General features: G+C 40.6%; 1 protein-coding gene across 2 annotated transcripts in view; it reads right to left on the bottom strand.

Moving 5' to 3' along the window:
• Positions 1–22743, bottom strand: part of caln1 (calneuron 1) — a 54185-nt gene extending 31442 nt beyond the window's left edge. The window contains exons 1-3 of one of the 2 annotated variants that reach the window (XM_017437149.3): positions 22374–22743; positions 12956–13077; positions 4324–4467 (exon numbers count right to left, since the gene is read on the bottom strand). In XM_017437149.3, coding sequence (XP_017292638.1) covers positions 4324–4467; positions 12956–13070 — 259 coding nt within the window. In that variant the 5' untranslated portion in view covers positions 13071–13077; positions 22374–22743. Of the gene's footprint in view, positions 1–4323; positions 4468–12955; positions 13078–20199; positions 20703–22373 lie in introns of those variants that run through there. The other variant, XM_017437147.3, reaches the window with a different exon arrangement.
• Positions 22744–22949: the final 206 nt, after the last annotated feature.

Here is a 22949-nt window from a genome sequence, read left to right as displayed (position 1 = left end):
TTATATCCCCGACAAAAACCTTTCTAAAACCACAAAAATCACTTCCTTCATCAGAATATCCTACCTGTTAAATATAAGCGGGTAGCACAAATAGATCTATGCATTAAAAGCAGCAAGTGTCTGAAAAACATTACAACTTACATACAAAAAACTTACAAAAGCACAAAAACATACTTCAAAAACACTCCACAGAAATAAATTTCACTTGTCTGAATTTTTTATGTACAGATATGCATCTTTTAATGGTTTAAAATAATAATAATAAAAAAAATCTAGTTATTTCCATGCAGTGTCCAGAAAGAGGTGTTGTTCAGCTTGTAGGGCACCACAACTGCTTCCACCCACCTCCATCATCATCATATGAAATAACTTTTTGTCACAACAAAAAATAGTGGCTGGTAAAATATTTGAGTGGCTGGTAAAAAAATTTGTCCACCAGCCCCTGGACCAAACTATAAAAACATAAAAAGTACTACTTTTCAATAAGGGTACCTTTATGAATGAGTAATAGTTAACCAGATGTCCAAACCACCTCAGGTGACTCCTTCGGATTAGGCTGAGCTCCCCCGGGATGATGGAGGAAGCTCGTTTCAGCCCTTAGTAAACCAAGAGCTTCACCTTTTGGCTCAGCTCCTTCTTCACCTGAAAAGACCCTGATCCATTGACCCATTGATCCATCACTTGTAAACAAGACTCCCAGATATTTGAACTCCTTCGTTTGAGAGACTCACGCCAGACACATGAAGCATCGAGTGGATTAAGTCTCTGTTTATTGGTTTGCTGTGGGACCTGAACAGATCCCAGCGTTGCTTGTTGTCCCTGTTGGACCTGCGACCATCGTCTGCCTTCAGTCTCACCTTGCTCTGAGCATGTGCATGTTAAGAGGATGCACAAATGTGTAATTTAACCCCTTGTTGGAAGATCCAGGAAGTTCCAGTAGTCATGCCTGGATTGTGAACCAATTTGTTCCAACGGTTATCCTCCGGACAGGAAATTACTCAAACATATCCACAGATTGGACCCCAACAGACAACATATTGAGATTAAAGATTTGACTCTGAGACATTAAGAAGACTATTTCATTTTGGAGGAAATACATTTTGATATAAAATAGACTTTGATCCAAGTTTTTTTGTTTTGTTTTGTTTTGTTTTTATGTCTTCAGGTCCAGTTATTCTTCTAATACTGGTCCATGTTAGTTTTCTTATTAGTGTCTAATAATCATAATAAAAGGTTCAACGACAGCCAGACAAATAATGATAAACTATTTAAAATTCTGCTGTAATTTATCTATTATTTACAAACTCAATAAACCCCAGTTTTGTTTTGTTCTTTCATTGCTTTAGTTTGGTTTAGGTTTTAAGAAACAATTATTAGGAGTTGTTGTTAAGAGTTTTTTTTTATTAATTAATATTATTAAATTTTGTGCTTAATTAATCACTGGTACAGCTAAATCAGCGACTGTGCCAGGTGATTTTAACCAATCACAGGACACTTTAATTGTTTACAGTAATCCCTTTGATGGATATTAGGAGAGCTCCTGAAAAATACCCTTTAAAACCGGTTCTGATGAAGGGAGCTGATTCAATTATTCCATCAAGTCTGAACGGACGTAAAACATAAATAAAAACCTTACAGCAATGTTTCTCAGATGTCTTGTAGAACAAAAACAAAAATAAAGTAAAAATTGATTCTAATACTTCAAGTATTAGTACTCTATATGATAGAAATTGCTGCAATTGTTATTGAAGAGAGAAAAAGATGAAATGCTTGACGGATCAATGATTAACCATTTCTGATGCCGCACATTATTTATTAATGGAGCGAGCATCTTTAAAATAAATAATGGAATATCTAAAATAGCTCTCAGAAAACTTTGCTTACAACTAATTAATAATAAATACTTGGCTGGTGGTGTTTTTTTATGTGGTATTTAATATCAGTGCTTCCTTCTTGTTGTGCTGGTTGTGCATAAAGTCACCTGCATGTAAGAAAGCCAGCTCGGGCCACAGAACGGGGTAATCTTGTAGAACGCAGGCGTTCTGCAGGACCACTTGGCTTTTCTGAACACTCAACACTTCCATGCTGGCTCTCATTCTGCAGCCACAGTTTGAGTCACTTTCTGTGTCCGTCACAGCCAAAGCCACCAGTTTCTTCCTGCCTTTTGTCACAACCAAGCATCCTGTCTCCGCTGGAAACGGAACAAATGAAATATTGAAGCCGTGAAATCATGCTTCGTCTGCTACACTTAGACAAGTTCACGTTGGAGAAAGGAAGAAGCTCTAAATTTAACATTAGAGCCGTGCAGAGAGGGGAAAAGAAAGCAGGAGGTCAGACTGAGCTCGGGAACCAGCAGCGATCAGAAGAGCAGATAACCACCAGAATCTGCCGAAGATCTAATCCTCACTGTTCCAGTTGCTGTCATTCATGTTAATATCATGTCAGCCCTTAATGCTGCGCGTCTTTGATCACTTCCTACGAATCATCTCGCTGACGGACAGGCGGAGTTTCATAAACAGCAAACTGGGAGCGCTGAAATATTAAATTAGGTCAGCAGCTTTAAATACTTTCAGGATCTCAAAACTGAACTGGAAAGCATCTTTTAAAAGGAAGGTAGCCCGATTTAAACCAGGTTTTTAAATGAATATTAAAAAAAAACTTTATTTCTGTCAGAGGAGAGCTTCTGTGGTCGTGTCAAAATACAGCTTTAATGATTTGGAGACAGGTTGGAGAGGCCAGCAATGACTCTGTGATTATTCTCAAAGAAAACTGAGCAACAAACTCAAGCAAGAATTTTAGGAACTGCTGCAAACCTTTCGAGACATTCTGGAGACTCCCTCTCAGAAGCTGTTTTCAGGGCCATTTTGTTGTTATTATTGTTGGTTTGGTGTTTTGTTCCCATCTGTGACCTCGTTGCTGCTTTTCTGTCACAAAATTGTTTGTGTTTAATAAATAGTGACATGGTGGAATCTGTTGTGTGATTAAAATAACTTCAGATCCCAATAAAGATCAGATGTGTGCAGTCTTTCTTCTCTCAGGGATCCAGGTATGAGTCAGTCTCATTCCTGGATATAATTTAATATTTGCCCAGTGTGCAGATGCCTCTCTCACATTTATCCATCCAAAACTACTGAACAGTTTCTGAGTGACTCATCTTAATAGAATTTTGCAAAAAATATCGACACCGTCTTCATAAACAAACCTTCAGTGTTTTGCTAAATACAACAATCAATAAAATAAGTCGACTCCAGTCCTCAAACGGAAAAAAAGAAAAGAAATTCTTGTTCTTCACACCCCGAGTCAATAAGCAGATGAAGATAAACCGAGTGAATGAGCAAACAAACAGTGTTGTGTGTCATGGAGCTCAGGAGATTAAGCTGCTGTAATAACTGTCAGCTGCAGGAATCGTTTCTGTTTCTCCGGGTTGGAACAAACGAAACAACCGGATTAAACCCCGAAGCTGTTCGTCTCCAGAGATTCTGATGTGGATGAGTCACAGCAGGAAGACAAATGTCCCAACTTCTTCAACTTTAATATTGAGCCTTGAACATTTCAATATTTTTTTCCCAAAGATGAAACCACAAACAGTTCTCTGCAAAGATCATTGATAGCAGCATATAGGACTCAGTGATCTGACATTTCCATATCGTACCTCTCTGTCGCCGTCTTTAAGAGTCTATCCTTTATAAAATGTCAGTCAGTTATTAGAAAAAGCTTTGCCTGAAACCACAAATTCAGTCTGCTTGTTTCTGTTTTCTTGCTGCTGAGAGGTTTAGGCCAAAGGTCAAAAGGTGAAAGATGGGGCTGCAGATATGAACCCATTTTTAACATCTTCGGATTATCACAAACAACACATCCAGAAAAAGATTTTCTGTTATTTTTTTTGTTTGTTTCTTGTAGTGGATCAACCAGTATATTCACATTTACATGAACGTTAATGGAAGCACCCTTACTGCAACTTTTACCAGTTTTGTCTATTTTTGCAACCTGCAGCTTTTTAGCCTTCTAAACTTGTCCTCTTTCACCCTGTATGTCTCACCCAGACTCTCATTGACTTCCACTGTATCTGCGATGGAAGTGAAGTTTCTTTTAAACACATAAAAAAATAAAATCAGAATGCGTGAAGACCAAATGTTTCTTCACTAATAATACCACAGTTTTTTTTAACAGGATAGAACACCATGTATATTTTGAGCAATTTACAAACAATTCAATGAAAATTTACCATAAATTTCCATTTTTCTCGATCTCAGAATGTCCTTTGTGTGTGTGCATGATGTTTTTGCAGAAAAGGTTTTCTTCCCGAGCGTGTGCATGACTCACCGTCCATGTCTAGTCTCTGCATGATGATGGCCAGCTCCACCTCACTGGGCATGTACCCCAGAGAGCGCATGGCCATCCCCAGCTCCTGCTTGGAGATGAACCCGTTTCCATCACGGTCCAGCACCTTAAACGCCTCTCGAATCTCTGCCAAGACAAACAGGGAATCCACTTCATGTCTTTGAACAACATGTACCCCTCGTGCTTCTGTGGAAACAAATATCTCATATGTTCATCCTTCTCTAAGCCTTTTATTTATCTTTGCTTTTCACAGTCCACCCTCCATTTTGGGGGATAATTTTTCTTTTTATTGAATCACTTTTGATGGTTTTAGCATCATCCAGAGAAGACGGCGGGTACTTCAGCCTTCCCCGCTGTCCGTCATCCGTCCTCCCCGTCTGAGCTGAATGTTACGCACCGCTGCCTTCAGTTAACAAGATCAATTCCAGCCATTGATTTATTTTCTATACCTGCTTTCACAGCCTTCGCCTCCCTCTGATGGTTTTCATGCTTTCATTCTTTTACGCTTCTTATTCTGCTCAACTGTTTCACAAAATATTAGTTTTCAGGGAGTTAACCGTCTGGTAGAGGGTTGAGAAAAGTTGTTTTTTTATATATATATATATATATATATATATATATATTTAATTCGTTGTGTCCAGATTAAAAAAAGACAGTACATTTTATTGATGCTGCTCTTTACATTAACACACCAGATACAAGATTTTAACCATCAATAGATTCGGTTCCACTTTGAAAAGACCCATAAAGTCTCCATAAGAAAAGAAAATCTGTGTTGTTTTTATTACTGAATAAAAGCTAATAAGAAATGAGTGGATTCCACAAAATTTAAGCTACAGGAACATAAATTCCTTCCATCGTTCAGCCTCAACATTATGACCATCTGCACATTTAGTATTTTCTAACGATGAACCTTTTTTTAAAACCATAATTTTTCCTAAATATAGTTCATAAAGAGCCGCTGAATCTGCTTGAGCCTTAAAATTAAGATAAACGATAAAAACAATGCCTTAGGTTTTATTTATTGAGATTTATTGATCAGGTTGTTGGTTATTTATCACCTAAATGTTTTTTAAAAGGCTAAAATCCTTCATTAAAGAACTTTGGTGAGTTAGATCCAGTTTTATATTTTTCTCTTCATTATAAGATGAACTTGTCGCATATTTGTACATCACCATATTTTGATGCTCTTCTTTAATTGGCTAATTATCAGTGTTTGTATAATTCAGGGTCACCTATTAAACATTTAGAAATCACTGTAATACGGGAAAGCTGTAGCATTATTTAATTTGCTTTACAAAGCAAGTCTGACCCTTGTAATGCCATTTATAAATCATTAGTTATTTCAGTATTTAATCTGGAGTGCGTGATGAGTGACGATACGTTTTACCTTCAGCTGATTCACAGAACAGAGTAAAATGTCTCACTCCTCGTATCAGCTGGTTCACTCAGTAAAAAGGAGTCTGCAGGCTTCACGGTGCTTTAATAAATGCATATTTCATAAGAGCGTCTGCAGATCAGCGGGGCTGTACGATAAGAAAAGGAGAGAGAGCGACAGGCATCTGGTGTTTTTTTTAAATAGGGGTGGGATGTCACTTCTCTGAAGAACGCTATGACTGCACGACATGCACGAGCACACTGCTGAACGCTGAATAATTTCAGACTGGAAAGTGAAATAAATGATTAACTGCATCCTCCGGCAAACCGTAGAGGCAGAAATTTTATTATCAAATCTCTCTCTTAACGTTTTGGTTCAGCAACAACAAAGATATTCAATTCTAAATGCAAACCGACAGCAATTTGCTGCAACAGTTCTACATCCGGCAGCCTGAACCAACTAACCCGAACGTCAACTTGGTCACTAAGAAATAAGCTCATCAATCAGTTAATTATTCGCCGCAGCCCCATCATGCTGGCGAATGAGCTGGAACAGCGAAGCATAAATGGAGCGTGAATTATTAACCGTGTCAAGAAGTTACAAACAATGTTTCGCTCGTGTTAATACAGATAATTAGAAGCTGCGGTCTCTGACAACCTGCATGAAAGTGTCATTGTTTCTGCTTCCTCAAACAGCTGGTCCGAAGCACTTACAGGCATCATCATCATCACAAAGGTTCGTTTCAGAGCCAACATTTCCCTGCACACAGACACACACAAAAGCTAACAAACCGCCACCACATTCTGATTATTATGCTTGCACTGAAATGAGTGTTGCATGCATAAATCTAGCAGTGACTCAGGCTTTTGTGGAGTACTTTCCTCTGTCTGGAACAGAACAATGGTACCAGGACTCAGGCTCTATATTCACAAAAAAGAAAAAACCTTCAGTTGGTTTCACGAACAAACGCTCATATCCATCAAACCTGGTGACACGTTGGAAATATTCTGCAGCTTTTCGTCTAGAAACCTGACATTTGGTGCAACAAATGTCAGCTCCATTATTAGAGGAATGCATATCACCCGCCACCTTTCATGGCAGAGTTTTAGATTAAGATAATCTCATGATGAGAAGGGGCAAAGTTACAGCAGCTTTGGTCGATCCTTGTAAATTACGATAATCTCACGCAATATCACAAGATCTGGTGTTACCGATCAAAGACGACGACTCTCAGCTACTACCACACAAAATATGAGCTTAATATCTGTAAATTTAACAATTATAGCCATTTCTGAGGTTGGCTAAAGTTGATTAGCTGTGGCGGCCATGCTGAATCAGGCGTAGGTTTCTATCCAGCAAGTATTTTTTATGAGTTTCATTAAAACCAATGCACTGGGTCATGACATATTTTGCTAACAGACAGAGTTTACTGCCAAAGTTTTTAGGCAAAGATCTTGTGCAGTAGCACTCAGGAATGATGCTCAGTTATTACCACACCAAATCTCACTTCAGTATCTGTAAATTTGGCCGATTGAAACCATTTTTGTTAGTGCCGTTTTCATCACCGTTTGCTTTTTTCCTGCTCGTATTTATTTATCTTTTCTACAAAATTACTCAGAATTACCATGGAAACATAATATAATTTGGACAAATGTTGGAAAGTAGATTTATTAATCAAATAAAGCAGCAAGTAAAACAAAGTTTGACGGTTTTAGATCCACTGCAGTCATGAACACATAATGAATTCGTTCTAAAGTCATTTCCAAACCATCGTTTTCAGCTTTTTAAAAGCTTCTAAGACTCTAAATTACCACTTCTCTGCAGTTTAGCTATCAAAGCTGAGGTTTCCAGATGGAATATTACAGAATACCGAGCACCCAGAGGACAACGGCAGCCACTGAACCCGGTGGTTTCTGCCCGTTTGCTACAGAGACGGTTATTCTCCTGCATCACTCTAATGTCTTCTCTGTTATCTGACTCAAATCACATCATAACTGATGACAAAACAAACAGCTTCCAAAGTCTGTGCAGAAATAATGAACGATAATTTCAGAGGATGGTGCCCAGGTGTTTGTCTCTGAAACGAACCTCCAGAAGAAGCCGCATGCTGTGGCATTAACCGCGGCGCACATTCAGATAAACGGGAGGCGTGATGATAAAAACCACAAACTGTGGCGATGGTTGGAATCACGGTTCATCAGCTGGAGTAAGAATACAGGATGCAGGTCCTCTGCGGTAATGAGGAAACGGCACATTAGTTCTAACTGGCATTCAAAAGTTCATTTTCAATCAACAGAGCGTTTCAGTCGCTTGAGTCTGAAGCACACTTTCACATTAAACATGCTCATGTTCGCTCACAAGGACTGAAATCCTTCTTAACGTTTCTTGAATTTACAGAATGTTTAAGGCTCATTTAACTGTTGTTGTGGCAATTTTGTCAAATTTACAGGTAATGCGACGGGTGTTACATTAATCAGAATGTAGGTTTTCCTTTTTAAAAGGTCAGCGGTTTACTCTTAGAAACGAAGAAGATCATTATCACTTAAAGATGTTTCACTTCTCATCAAAGAAGCCTTTTTAATGAAAAACTAAACAGAGTTTCAAGCTTTTAAACTGTAGTGAGTTCCTTTGTTTATGCAAGCTGAACTCGCATGCAAATGACTCTCCCTCCCCTCTCTCCTGAGGGTCATTAGGGTCTTTATGTGGCATCTTAATGAGCAGGGACTGCTGACGCCCAGCTGGCCAACAGAATTCACAGGGAAGTCTCCTGAACCTCTCACGTTGTTTGCAGGGTTTTCGAAGTTTTGCAGCTTAATTTTTAAACATTTTCAAAGAATTTCAGGAAGAAATTTTCTGTCTAAATAATCAGAATCATCGCAGGTTTCTCAAAACTACTTTTTGCAGGTGTTTCCAGACCATCTCAAGAGTCCAAGAACTGCATTTTGACATCTGCATGAGAGCTGTGAGAGTACCAGTGAGGTTCTGGTTTTAGATTTTACATCAACCTATTCTTCATGTTTCCACGTCCAGTCTGGAAAGTTCCCATTTCCCCTTGACTTTTTGGTGTTTAATTGCCGTCTGTAAACAACAGCAGCCACTGAAGCACCATCTGCGCCGACATAAATGTAAAATCAGGTACTATTATTCAGACAGTAAAGACTAGAGGCTATCCCTGCAGGCACCAAGCAGCTTCTTCTATTAAAAAAAAAAAAAGCACCAGCTGACTAATTTCACACTGCCTGCCATGTGTCAGCTCAGCCCACTGGTGCAAGATTTTTAATGGCCCTGAACAAACAGAGTAAATTGCCTTTTTAAATATTGCAAAGCAGTAAGTGTTGAACATGTAGAATAATGTGGCTGAGCAAGCAGCAACCAGGATTTAGAATCAGATGGAAACAACAACAACAGGATTTAAAAGACAGCTGAACATCAAAAACGATGTCTGACAGAAACTCAAAAAAGGCTGACATTTAGCATTAAACTGATGTTGGGGTCACATATTCTCCTGCAGCTGGATCATTAAGAGGACGTTTGGTGTTTATATTTACAGCTGTATGGATAGCTGCTGCATGTTTCTGCAGATTTGGGTTTGATTTTATATTAGCTGTAGGAGAGAAGTGGATCGAAATGTTTCAGAGTACAGATGAGGCTGATTAAAGCAGCTGCAGTGAATTTCTAACCAGTCTCCTTTTCTTTTTATATGCAGAAGGGTTATACATCTCTGGTCAGTGGCCATTAGATACGTATCTCGATAGACTGCCAACGATTCGTTCATTAAAGAAACATGGGCAGCAAAAAACAATGAGATATGATGCGATTCAGCCTTTAAGCAGAAATGAGTCTGAGTTTTGAATTAATACATTGATATTCAATGCAAAAGGAAACAAAAAAAGGAAAGAAATGTTCCCATGTCAGTTATTGAGACTAATTATTCACAACCTAATAAAAAAAAATAACCTCTAACAAACAAGTCCTGTTTTAAAATTGCACAACACTTCCATAAAACTTGACTCCATTAATAAATAAAACCCAAAAAATAAGGTTTAATGCAAAATAAATCAACCTGCCAGCAGCAGATGTGTTTAACACTCTTAGTAACTGAGCAGCAAACTGTATTTTCTACATTATGAAGAATAAACATTAGTTAACTGCTTTTTTTCTGGAATACTGGTTGATTCTTGTTGCTTTAAGCACCATTTTAAGTGTTTGTTGCCGTTTACATCAGCACCGCTGCAGTTCTCCTCCTGAACTGTAGGTGTCGCTAAAGAGACAATACAGCTAAACAGCAACAAGTTCAGCCAGAAGAAGAGCCGTCTGCTGTCAGAGATGAAGAGGGAATCTTTTCCATACACAAACTAATTAAACTTTGATTTTTCTGCCATGTTTTACAGCTGAGGCCTGTTTGTCGAAACAAACCTGATGATTTAATTATTAAACTGATCAGATTTTATCAGAATAAACACTTAAAAAAATGATGCATCTAGATTTGATGCCAAAACTGCACCAGTGCAATTGGTTCATTTTAAATCCCTAACATGCAACAATGTGCAGAAACATTTCGTTCTGCAGTGTTTAGTGCACTTTGTGTCATTTTGAGGTATTATTAGTGAATAAACATGTTTTTGGTCCAAGGCTGTCCTGCATGTCAATAAAAAGCTGCTTTTAGTCAGGTTGTAGCTGTCGTGATGCAGAGAGTTGAACCAACCGCCTCCACCCACGACGATCCCGCAGGTCTCTGCTGTTCTTCATCCGAGTTTAATAGCAACGCAGTTTGATGTGCCCCGTGTTACACAGTCTGCAGCCATCGCTCTTTAGTCTTCGAGCTTAGCCAGCACATTTTTAAAAGTCTGTATGCTGTGAAATTTATGTCTGAGGGACACAGCAGGAGCTTGATGACCAGCTTGTGTTTTGGTGCTTTGTTCATTTCAGACAAAAATCGAAGGTTTCCTCGTTGCCAACTGGTGACAAACTAATAAATAACTTCAAGTTTTCAGCATTTCAAAAACACAACTTATAATTACAGATTTAAAAGAAACATCAGTGCAGTTAAAAAGTTTTAAAACATCTCTAATTTCTTTATGTTTTGCTTCCAAGCAGCCAGACTTTCATGTAGTTTTGATCAACAGTTCTTCAGACTTTCTAAGGTTCTCTCCGGTTCTTGTACCCAACCTCGACAGCTTATCCTACAATTTGTGCTTAAAAAGGAAGAAGGTGAACAAAAAGAGCCCAAAGGAAGATGAGCAGAAGAACAGAATCTGAAACTCATTTTATCTTTAAGTAACAGGAATAAAATCAGATCAGGACTTCAGTGACCCTTAACCCTTTATGGTCTCCTGTTTTCAGCTGACAGATCTTTGATAACTTCCTAAAATTCTAATTTATGTCTGTCAAACTGAGTTATAAATAAAATATAGGAAAAAAACTTCAAATAAGTGGAAACAAATTGTGTCTGTGACAGACCGCTGGTCACAAAAAGCCTAAAGATCAATTTTAAATCGTTTTTTTAAGTTGTCTGTTATGTTCTGACAGCGCTGGTTTATCCTTTGAGTTTAGGAACCTTTTTATGCCTGAAAGGGTAAAAAATGACCAAGATCTGGGGGAATTTTTTCTGTTGGAGACACAAATTGTGAAATAATTCATGAATTTTCATTTGGAACTACTTTGAGTTCCACATTTGAACAAACCTTTAGCTAAATTTAGGCCAAAATACAACGAAGGCTCCTGAGAGTTACAGAAACTAAACTGAGCAGGTTTGAGAAGGGTTCCAGATGCCCGTGGCACAATGTTCTGACTAAAATTTGTTGAGCAGGTTTTCTGAACTTGGTTTACGACATAAGACAACTGAAAACTCCCACAAACATGTTTGAGAATTCCTCCATGAACGCTGTTTGCAGCCCAGTGAGAAACAGACAAGCTTGAGTAAAATAAATCAGCCTTCAGGAAAGTGTGGCTGCTTGGAAAGGAGGGGCGATTAAGGTTCAGTTCTGTGTTGTTTCCATTTTTGCTGCAACTTTTTGAACTGGTGACCTTAAAGCTGAATATGACGCCGTTAATCCAACATGAAGTGCGTTCAGTGCAGAAATGATCCAGCTGACAGTGTTTTCAGATGGAACTCATGTGAACCCTCCTAACTCCAAACCATTTCTTATCCTCCGAACAAAGCAGGAATGAGAAACCCTTGCTCTGTAAATCCCTTCATGCATATTAAAGCTCGACACTGACGGAGTATCTGGATATTAGCACGCACCGCGCTGCCAATTTTCCAGGCTGCAGCTTATTGCTGCATCAGTGGATTCAGATTTAGGAGCAGGGGCCGCTCCAGGTTGTTTGCTACCTGTGAGGCAGCCGCTGCTGACTCCGGCTGGCTCTTATTGATCAGGTTTATGTTGCGCCGACCCGGGTGATTACTCTCAGAACCGGCTGGAAAACAAGAAGGTTTGTAAACAAAGGAGGGGAGAAAGAGGAAGCAGCAGAGCAGAAATGATCCGAGCTACTCTGAGAACAAAACCTTCTTGTGTTTTTGTCTGACTGAGTGTAAAAAAATGGACTGAGATGAGTTTATTTTGCACCAGTCTTTTAAATTTTAACAAAGTGTGTCGAGTTTGTCTGGTTGACTTTCAACACGATTTGTTAATCTGTGAGATACCTGCAGGTTTGACATCATGCACCATTAGAAACAGATTTAATTCTGCAGCATCTGATCCAGTCTTTCTTCTAGCAATTTATTTTTACATTTTAAATCCACAAAGTCTGCGTTCTTTAACTCCAGTTCCCCTCAGTTCTGACCTTCGTTTATTGTGTGAATCCTGATTCAGTTTGCTGCTTCTACATACTTTGTCCTAATTTAACTGTTCATATGTTAAAGCTCACTCAAGAGATGGGTGCTATGACTTCTGGTTTTTCTAACTTTTTTAAATATTTAAGCTTATTTAGAAATGCATTCAGATCTCCTCAACTCAAACATGAAATCTGCCTCAGCACACTGGCTCTATTTTTGTCTTCTTATGCTACCTTCAGCTTGTAGCTAGCCTTCTGCTTCTTTTACTTCAGCTCTCAGCATTCACCCCGTTTCACAGAAAATGCTTTTTCTCCAGATACAGTTTGTCTGCAGCTCCACGTTTCCCTCCTTTCATACTGAGGGGCTGAAGTTCTGCTCTTGCAACAATAAATGCAAATAACAGAAGTGTCCTGAAGCAAGTTCATCGTTCCCCAGCTGTTAAAACGAGAATCAGTTACCATCGAGCTCCTCCACGGAGATGCTGGCCAGCACGTCGCTGTCGCTGTCGGACAGCGAGTGGCTCAGGTAGTTCCCCTTGTAGAGCAGGCCTGCCGTCACATGGTGGAACGGCATCTTCTCTCTGACGGACAAACAGAAGGACACGTTCAGGAAGAGCTGAGAGCGGCGAGGTGGTAAACTCAAGGTGAGGCTGTAGATCAGTGGTGTCCAGTCCTGGTCCTGGAGGGCCACGATCCTGCAGGTTTTAGATGTTTCTCTGCTCCTCAGCAGGTCTTTGAGTTCTGCAGAAGCCTGTTAATCACTCAGTCATTTGAATCAGGTGTTTCAAAGCAGAGAAACAACTAAAGCATGCAGGACAGCAGCCCTCCAGGACCAGGACTGGACACCACTGCTGTAGAAAAAAGTTAATTTAAACCTGGATCTGGATGGTAAAGAAGGTTTGGATGTTGATGCATCAAACTGAAGCCAATTAAAAAGCTTTTAATTCAGTTAACGTATACAAGTTATTTTTATATTTTGTCCTTTACACCTCTGAGCACAGATTGAACAAGAATAAGGATGCTCACTAGTCTCAGTCTTCATATTAGACAACATTCAATACATGCATTTTTAATTTGATTTGCTTATTGAGCTGGTATAAAGGTTATTATGGGACAGGTTGAGAGCTGAATCAACTTGGAGTTAAAAGTTAAGAAGCCTAAGCAGCAGGCATATAGTTATTTATTTAAACCATTTTTCTGCAGCAGTCAGTGTACCGAACCTCCTAACACCTCTTTATTTATGCGCCCAGCTTTTTATGCATGGAGTGTCGGCGCAGATGATGAATTTTGTGAAAAAGGGTCAAATGATGGTAAAACATCTCTTTTTAAAGACGCACACAGAGCCTGAAGAGGAATAACTCGTAGTCCCGGTTATCTCTGACTGAAGCTTTACATTCTGTCAAACTTTGACACTGTCAGGATCGGGGCGGAAGGAGGCGAACCCAGGATGCAGACTCATAATAAAACAAACTAATTTATTAACTAAAGATGAACAAAAACAAAACGCTGTTGAGGCAGCAACATAAGACAAAAACAGAACAACCCGAACTTGGACAGGAACAGACAGAACTGAACAGCGAGCAATGAGCAATGAACCGGCAGGGACGTGAAGCAAGAGACCGGGTTTTAAAACAGAGGATAATGAAGGTAAGTCTGAACAGGTGAGTAAGTAATCATTACAGACAGGTGGAGATGGGCGTGGCAAATAAACCAGAGGCTGCCTGAGGAGGAGTGGAAAATTACAAAAACACCAAGAACAAAGACAGAACCCAGAGAGATAACAAAGCATGAACCAAAACCCCAAAAAACCCCAATCCCTACAGACACAAAGAAAGCCCAGATCTGTTAAACTTGCTTCGTAGTACACCCTTAAAGTGAGGATACTTATAACCTGAAAGGCCAGCAAATAATGTGTTTGCCTGTGTGTGTTTATTTGTACAACGAAGTCTGTTTTACAGATATTGAGCTGAAATTTGGTGCTAAGAGTCATTTATAACACATACTCCAAGATCTCTGTTTTAAACTTCAGCAATACCTGCTGGAGTCAACCCCGTCTGTCTGTTAACAAAATATCTCAGGAACCATTGGACGAATTTTAATAAAGCACAAAATTATTTTCAGGGTTCGACCATCTAATTCCTCAACAAAAGACGCAGAGGACAATCTGCATTCCTTCAAGGAATGCTGCACCTTAAATGGTCTTTTAGGTTTTCCAGAACATAAACACACACACACACACACACACACACACGAATTACAGTCTGTGACATTTGGTCTCTGCAACATCATGAAACATGTTTTATTCAATCAAACTGGGCGTTTATCTAAAGTAAAAAAGTCAGAACTCATCTATAAAACACATCGATCTGCTTTCCAGGCTAGCTTCTATTTAAATAAAAACGACATTAAAGGTGAACTTTTAATCAGCCAGAGGAAGGTGCTGCGCTCATCTGTGACACCGAGGCTAAAACAAATTAACGTCCAAAGGGTGCCACATAAACGAGATCCACAAATGAAGCAGAACTTATTCACTAAATGAGAAGTCACTCGGAGCGGGAAGCTCAGAGGTTCGTACTGTGTGTGTGGGCGCGTGGACCGCACATGCAAATGAGTCTGAACTCGCAATTAATTATTCAATAAATTGAAGCTCAAGGGCACACGAGGAAACTAAAAGCTCACAGAGCAGAGACCGGAAAGATGCTGCCTTCTTCCTGTTCGGGTTTCACTGGATGCAGATTCTTCTGAGACTTAAAGATTTTACAAAGATGCACTGAAAAACTGGCTTTCTCCCCATTTATTTTCTCTTCTTCTTGAACTTCACTATTGGCTGCAGATGCAAACCTCACAGCTGAAAATTAACTGTAAGAACTTCAATTTTTCTGTTTAAATATTCAGAAACTACAATATTAAACTTGAGTTTCTGCAAGTTTGATCAAAACAACTTTAAGTTGATCGATGACTTAAGATCTTGACAGCCGGCTCATTTTCTTAAAAACTATTTTGCTAACGTTGCTTCTGATTTATGTTGGGCAGAAAGGAAGTAAACAAGTTTATAGCTCTTAAGCTGCAACGACCACGATAAAAAATTAAATCAAGACTGAATGCAGATCAGCAGGCAGGCAGCGCCACCATTTTTAAAAGTTAAAGGATTCTTTTTATGAAATCAAGTCTTTAAGCAACTGCTGTCAGAAAAAAAGAGCAGCAAAAGACTTTTTCTAACAAAATTAAAACAACATTCTGTTAAAAATAAAACTTACCGACAATAAAAGTTCTCCAAACATAATCGTTCAGTTTGGATGAAGTTTGGTCCACAAGCAAACCAGAAGAACCTGACACGTCTAGAACGGAGCGATAGTGTTATCAGGCAGTTGCTGGAGCGACAGTCAGTCAAAATGGTGAGCGAAGGTCAGCAGACACAGAGGACGCCTCTCAGAGACATTGGACAGAATTACCAGCACCTGAGGGCCACATTGTGGGTTTAAACGAGGTCAGCTGGTTGAATTGTGGGTCAAATACAGACGTGGATAAATTTGTTTGTCCCTTTGCTCCAAACTTTACAGAACCTCGGGACATCTGCACCTACCACCCGTACCAGAACCAGGAGGCGTCAGGGTCTGACCCTGATCCACATCTGATTCAAGATGGCCGCCACAGCTAATTGAACTTAGCAAACACAAAAATGGTATGCTAGCAGCTGAGCGTTATACCCAATAATACAGATCGTGTGAAGTTTAAAACTGTGGCGTGCAAAGCGGCGGGCAATGTGCATTATGTCAAGGAGTGCCGGTTTTAATTAAAACATTTTCTGAAAGTAGAAGCATTGGAATAAAAATATGTATATTTCTGGAAGAGTCCGGACAGTTTGAGTTAAGAAAACAGCTCCGAGGAGTTGGACTGGACAACATTTAGCTGTTTTCCTGTTTTGTCCTCGTTTTGCTCCTTCTTCTCACTGACGTCTCATCCTTCCTGTCGTACTCCTCATCTGCAAGCAGTTTGTTTTAACCACATTTTCTGCTCATTTCTGAATTAAATTTGAAGTGAAAAATCTATAATCAGCCTAATAGAGAGCAAGAAAACTAAAAAGGCAAAATGTCACAATAAACGTCCTGGGTTTTTTAAACCACTGACAGAGTCAGACTATTATATAACTATAAATAAATACCAGCTGATCTCATCACTAATGCATTCATCACCTCACATTCATCCACACATGCTGGTTTGTTCTCCAGCTGAGGTTTTATTTCTCTGCCACACTTTGGTCAACAGTGCTCAGGTTTAAATCTGCAGGTTTCCCTGAATCTGAGCTGAAATATTACAACAAATCTGCAGCTTTGAGATGATGCTCAATCCCAACCAAACAGAGACTAAATGCATTTAGTCGAGGTGTAATTGATTCTTCAGGTCAGCTGCTCCACGTTTGAACCCCATAAGTTTCCTGAACAGAACATCCTTTAAATGATCACTTCAGATAATAAAGTCAGTGGAGGTTTTCAGAACAGATATCCTGAGTTGTCATAAAGTAAATAATGACCAACATGCATATCTGACCTGAAAACAAACGACAATATTTACTGTAAAAGTTTGTCAGTTTCTACAACCTGCACCCTGCTGCTGACATCAACCTTCCTGTTGTCCATTATGGACGGAAACATTGAAACTTTTCCTTTTGATTTTTTTAAAAGTGCATCAATTAGTCTGAGCAAAGTACTGTTAGCTTGCTTCATCAACCCGACCCTCATCTTCACGCCACGTTTGATCATTTTAACATCATTTGGAGCTTTAATTCTTCTAACCATCCCAAAGCATTTCAAACATCGTGGATTTAACAGAACATCTTCAGAAATCATCCATCAAATCGCTTCAAGGCTTTAAAAAGACTTCTTGAAGTTCAGATTTTCTGAAACTAGTGACAAACAAAAACAGAAGCACAAACCGGTCATGGCACATCACCAAGCGATAATATTTTACAGCCATAATTTACTTTAACACCTCATAATAAAACGTTCATTAATGCGGAGGGATGAAGTGTGAGATAAGGCTCTGAAATCATAAAAGTCTGGATCAGGGGAGAACCGAGCGGCTTCAGCATCATTACACTGATTAAACTGATCAAGAAGAAGAGCTTACAGTAATCACTTAAATCAGGAAGTGATCGGCCTCTTTTCTCTGATCTCATTTCTGCTCCGTGTCACTTTAATAGAAGGAGGCGGCAGGAATCTGTCTGATAATATTATCTCAGAGATGGAAATCAGGGTTTGTTTCAGACAGAACAATTGTTTTAATGATGATTCAGCATTTACAGTTTCCCCATTTTTTTATTTTTACGTACGTTTGCTGCAGTCTACTTCTGCAGACTTTGGGCTACTTTAATTATTCATATATCAAAATGTTCAGATTATTTAGGATCCTTTTGGTTTTAGTTTTTGTAACTTTCATTTTTATCAAAAGAACATTGAGATCTCCAACTTTAAATAAAAGTTATTTGAAATCTGCTTCAACAGATTTACTGTTTTCGTCTTTTTATGCTACTTTAATCTTTTAGCTGTCTTTTGCTCTTTTAGCTCTAACTCAGTTTCAGGAAACTTCAGCTCTCCGTGTTTACTCTGGACTTTCACAGAAAAAGCTACTTTTCTCGTTAAAACAGAGTTTATAATAGTGTTTTCTGTAAAAATCAGTTTAATCCCAATACACATGGATGACAAACTGTGTCCATCGTAAAGATTACCTTTAATTGGAAGGAAGAAGTCATATTTAGTGAAACTAAAAAGGCTTGAAGAGCACTTTGTTTTAGCCGAGGACAAGAGAAACAAAAACCTGGAAATCCCATCAACAGGCAGAGGAAAGCTGCCCTGGTTTTATGAGGTTGTAACTCTTTTCTTTTTAGGTGAAGGCCATTAGCTGAAGCTATTATACGAAGTGACTTTAAATCAGTGAATCAGTGTGAAGCTCAAGGAAAAATGTCTGAACTGACAAGGCGCCATTGTTGATGGCTGCACTCGCTGTGATTGGACCAGTTTCATTTAATCCCAAGAACTGGGTGTTGATTTGCCTTTTCTGGGGCTCTAAATTTAAGATCGAATGAGCCTCTTTGCTCTGACCATTTTCTTAAAACCACCTGCCAATAAAACAACGGAAAGCTTCGGCTGCAGATAAATCAGAAATCAAACTCTTGAAGCGATGCAAATCACTCGCCACCTTTCCTGCCAGAGTTGACATTCGGTTGTTGAAAATCAAAAAATTGAAGTCTGAGACTTATTAACCTTGGAGGAAGTTTTAAAGAAGCAAAATGGATTCAAACAGAAGTTCAGGTCAGCGTCATCCTACAGTGTCTGACTGAGAAGCTGCACCACGACACAAATGTGTCACAAAAATCTGAGCAACTCAACAATACAATGACTTTACAAGTTTAACTGTTATTTTTATTAAAAGGAAAAGTACTCATAGGCCAGAAGTAAAAATTTGGTGTTCTATATCGGCTATCGGGTGCCTTCATCTCTAAAAATCGTCACCAGCCGTAGAGGAGCGCCCATCGGTCAGCGATGAAAAGAGCACAGCTTTACTCACAGCGTCGACATGACAGGGAGGCCAGATGGCAGCTCCTTACATCAGACCCTGCAGCACCACGGCGCCGGTACCGAGCCGGGACATGACCAGAACACCGTGTACCAGCAGGAGGTCCGCCAGTCAGAAAGCAACTTTCTGAGGAGCCGGTTTGTGATCAGTGTGAAAATAATCTACTAGTCACTGTTCAGACAGACTGAGTCAGTTCAGAAGGATGCACAAAAATCTTTATTCATTCGATTTTCCTCCAAGTTCAAAGAAAACTGCTGAGACGCATAAAAAAGAGGCTGTTTTGTTTGTAGAGACAAAACAACTCATTTAACCTTTTTTTATTTAATCCAACCTCACGGCATCAAAGGGAGCTAATGTGACATAAAATGAAAGTTTTCTGTGGTTTAAACTCAAGGTCGACAGATGTGATTTTCCATGACCGATGCAGATATTTATAAATCAGGGCAGCCGATATACAACACCGATTTTTTAAATAAAATGTATTTTTCATTTAACAAAACATAATGTTTCCCTAACCCAAACAAAAACTTCTACATCTTCTGAATGTTCCACAGAAGAGCGGTCCGCCTTTCAAACATAACGAGCCGGCTGTAGCAGCTGCTGCTGCAGCTTCACTTTCCTACTTCGTCATTGATGAACGATCTCCAGGCACGGCCAATCGCTGATTTTAAAAGTGGCAGGAACAGCTGATTATAATCAATCTGGTGATTAATCAGTCTTTCTCCACTCCTAACATTAAACTGATGACTGCAGGAAATGAGACCGCTCTCTAAACCAGACTTAGTTTTTATTTACAAAATCTTACAAACAGAAGCAGGTCAGAAGCTTGTTTTGTTTTTCCTTTGGTATTTTCATAGCTTGGGGCCGTCTGGTGACTCTAATTGTATAGATTTGGATTTAATGTAAACACTTTTACTGCAGCAAAAGAATCTGAACAAATCATAAACTTAAAAACACAGCAGCCCGGATGCATCTAAAATCTGTCCTAAAACCTGGACTTGCAGCTTCCTGAGTTACAAACAAAGTGTGTAAAACCCAACAGATGGGTGCAGAGGCGATTCATCAGAGCCGGGAGTGTCCCACAGAGGGGCCACATCCCTGCAGCACATCTCTCCGCTGCCGGGTCTTACCCACACTGGTGGCTGGGACTGAACTCCGTCGGATACTGCAGCACAGCGGGCTCCTCCGGACTCTCCGTCCCCGACCCGTTCCTCGGGGACGGGTTGCCCGGCAGGTCTCCATTCGCCTCAGAATTGGTCCCTGCTCGTGGCATGCCTGTCTGAGGCTCGGGCTCCGTGACCTCCTCCTCCATGGGAGTGTTAGATGCAGGGGGGGTCCCTCCAGCAGCGCTCCGCCAGCCCACAGACCGCTGAGCCCGGCTGCCTCCACGGTTTGGGATTGTCCCACAGCAGCAGCATCGGTTCGCAGACAGCTGTGGTTAATGTTTGAGCAGTGAGAGCAGCAGGTACAGCAGCTCCTCTCACACTCCGCTCCTTCTCTCTCCCTCCCCTCGGTGCTGCGCCCCCAACTCACTCTCCAATGCAAACATTCCTCCACATGGGGGAAGTGAGAGGCGGGCTCATTAACGAGCCCGATGACAGCCCTGCCCACGGCTCCGCTCGGGATATGGAAGGAGAGTTAGAGAAGAAAGAAAGCCACACTCAGGGGCGGCTCTAGGGGGTGGCACAGAGTGGCAGCTGCCACTGGAAAAGAAATGTTCAGCCACTTGTTTTAGGCTAATTAATACAGTTTTGCACAGTAATATCTGCACTGAACTTCAGTCTCTGTCCTAACTCACCAGTTTAAATGGTTTCTCCAACTGGAGCAGGAAATTTCACCAGCAATCGAGACGGTTTTAAGTTTGACTAACTGCTGGTGCTTTACTATCCCTAAAGCATGACTTAAAGGTGGTGTCTCACTGGGCTGCGGCTCGTTGTGTTCATGAGGGAGTTTCTTGGCTGTCTCCTGTCGTTTGAGGCGGTTCTCGACTTCCTCAAGTGAGTCCCAGAGGTGAGCAGTCCTTTTCTCTTTAAATAATCACAGCAAGCATCTCAAACCAGTCCCAAGGGTGCTAGAGCTGTGTTTTGTCTCTTTGACATAAAACATGTCCACTTCTAAAAAACACATCAATTTTAAATCATAATTCTTTATAAACTGGTCCAGATCTGCCTGTCTTCGTTTCTAAAGTGTACTCCGGCAGATTAAATCAGAACTGTTGGACTGGCTGCAGAAGTGGGACAAAAACAAGCCGAGGTGGAGACAAAATGGTGTGCACAGCCAAGAGCACAAAAACAGGCTGCTCAAAATGTGGCCTCACGGCTCACAAATACTCCGTTCAGTGAGACTGCAGCTGAAAAGTCATCTATTTTCTTACAATTCTGAAGGATTTTCTTTCCAATAACTCGATTCTCAACAATCACAGCTCAGTGAGAAACCACCTCAGGTCCTGAGTCTCAGGACTCAGACAAACTGATACATTTGGAAGAAAAACAAACATCGGTCTTATTTATTCCTTATTTGGGAAACTAATTGAATGTCAAGTTGCAGACAAACAGCATTTGGTTAAATGTTGTTTTAATTTGTGTTATTTTTTGACAAATAACCTCAATACATAAAATTAAACCTATTAGTTAACTTCCTGCAGGAACCTGGTGCCCCTCCTTTGCCACCCCAAGGAAAATAAGTCTCTAGGTCCGCCACTGCCAACACAAGCAGAAATTCAGACTAAAAAATAAAAAATACAAATAAATAAAACCGCTTAAATCTAGATTATTTAAAACGGAAATATGAGGGGTAAATGGGCGCGTTTGCGCGTGTGGGATCAGTGCACGGCGCTCTGCGGGGGCGCCTCGCGCACAGCGACACGCAGCGCGCGCCACCGTGTGGGACAAGAGGAGCGCGCGCTCTGGATGCTGCAGGTGAGGGTGGGAGGGGCGACATCCACCTCCAGCAGGGGGTCCTCTGCTTACACCCCCCCCCCGGCAGCAGCACACACACACGCGCACACACTTCCTGCCGTAATCACGTCCAACAGGAGCTGATAATGATATTCTGATTACAACACACCTCCCATCTGATCTCATCTACAGAGAAGAATAATCTGATTAAAACAAAAAAATAGACTTTATGGCTAAAATAATACATTATTCTACACCCAAGAGTCCCTGTTTTAAAATAAAATAATTTCTGACAGAAAACCAAAGAAGTCCCACAAATAAACCGAAACATTCCTCCAACAGGTGGAGACCTGGGCCAACTTCAGTCTGGTCCTTTTATTTCTCACCTGAATAATTCCTCAACTCACCTCTGAGTGTGAAATGTCTGCAGGTTAACAGTCGGTGCGTTAAATCCGCAGACTCTCAGATTATCCCGAAATTCAGACAACTCCAGGTGCTCATTTCCTCCCAGGTGAAACAGCTAAAAGGTCACAGAAGCCCGGTCCTGGGGGGTCCTGGGCTCAGTTCGTGCAGATATCGTTCATCCGAGTTGCACTTTCCGCCCAAACTCTCGTCAGTTTCCTTCAAAAATCCACGTCTCGTTCTGCGTCGCATCCGGTTAAAATCACGCGCAGATCTGATCCAAATGTCAGGGAGGATCCACGCGGGGCATGTCCGCGCACAGGTGCAGGGCGTCGCGAGGATTGATGAGAGCAGCGCGGCGCGCGGCAGAGACTCTCCAACCCAAATCTGTGCGCAAAGGAGCAGGAAGGCAGCGGATTGGCTGCTGGGAGTTTACCTCTACTTCCGGTCGTTTTCATCCAGACCCACTACTGGAGGGGGTTCTGTATGATCCAGTGCTGGAGGGGGTTCTGTGTGATCCAGTGCTGGAGGGGGTTCTGTGTGATCCAGTACTGGAGGGGGTTCTGTATGATCCAGTGCTG

The sequence above is a fragment of the Kryptolebias marmoratus genome, linkage group LG2 (genome assembly GCF_001649575.2).
Source record: "Kryptolebias marmoratus isolate JLee-2015 linkage group LG2, ASM164957v2, whole genome shotgun sequence".
NCBI classification, from domain to species: domain Eukaryota; kingdom Metazoa; phylum Chordata; class Actinopteri; order Cyprinodontiformes; family Rivulidae; genus Kryptolebias; species Kryptolebias marmoratus.
The sequence above is the reverse complement of the archived record's forward strand: the minus strand, read 5'-3'. Positions and strand labels throughout refer to the sequence as shown.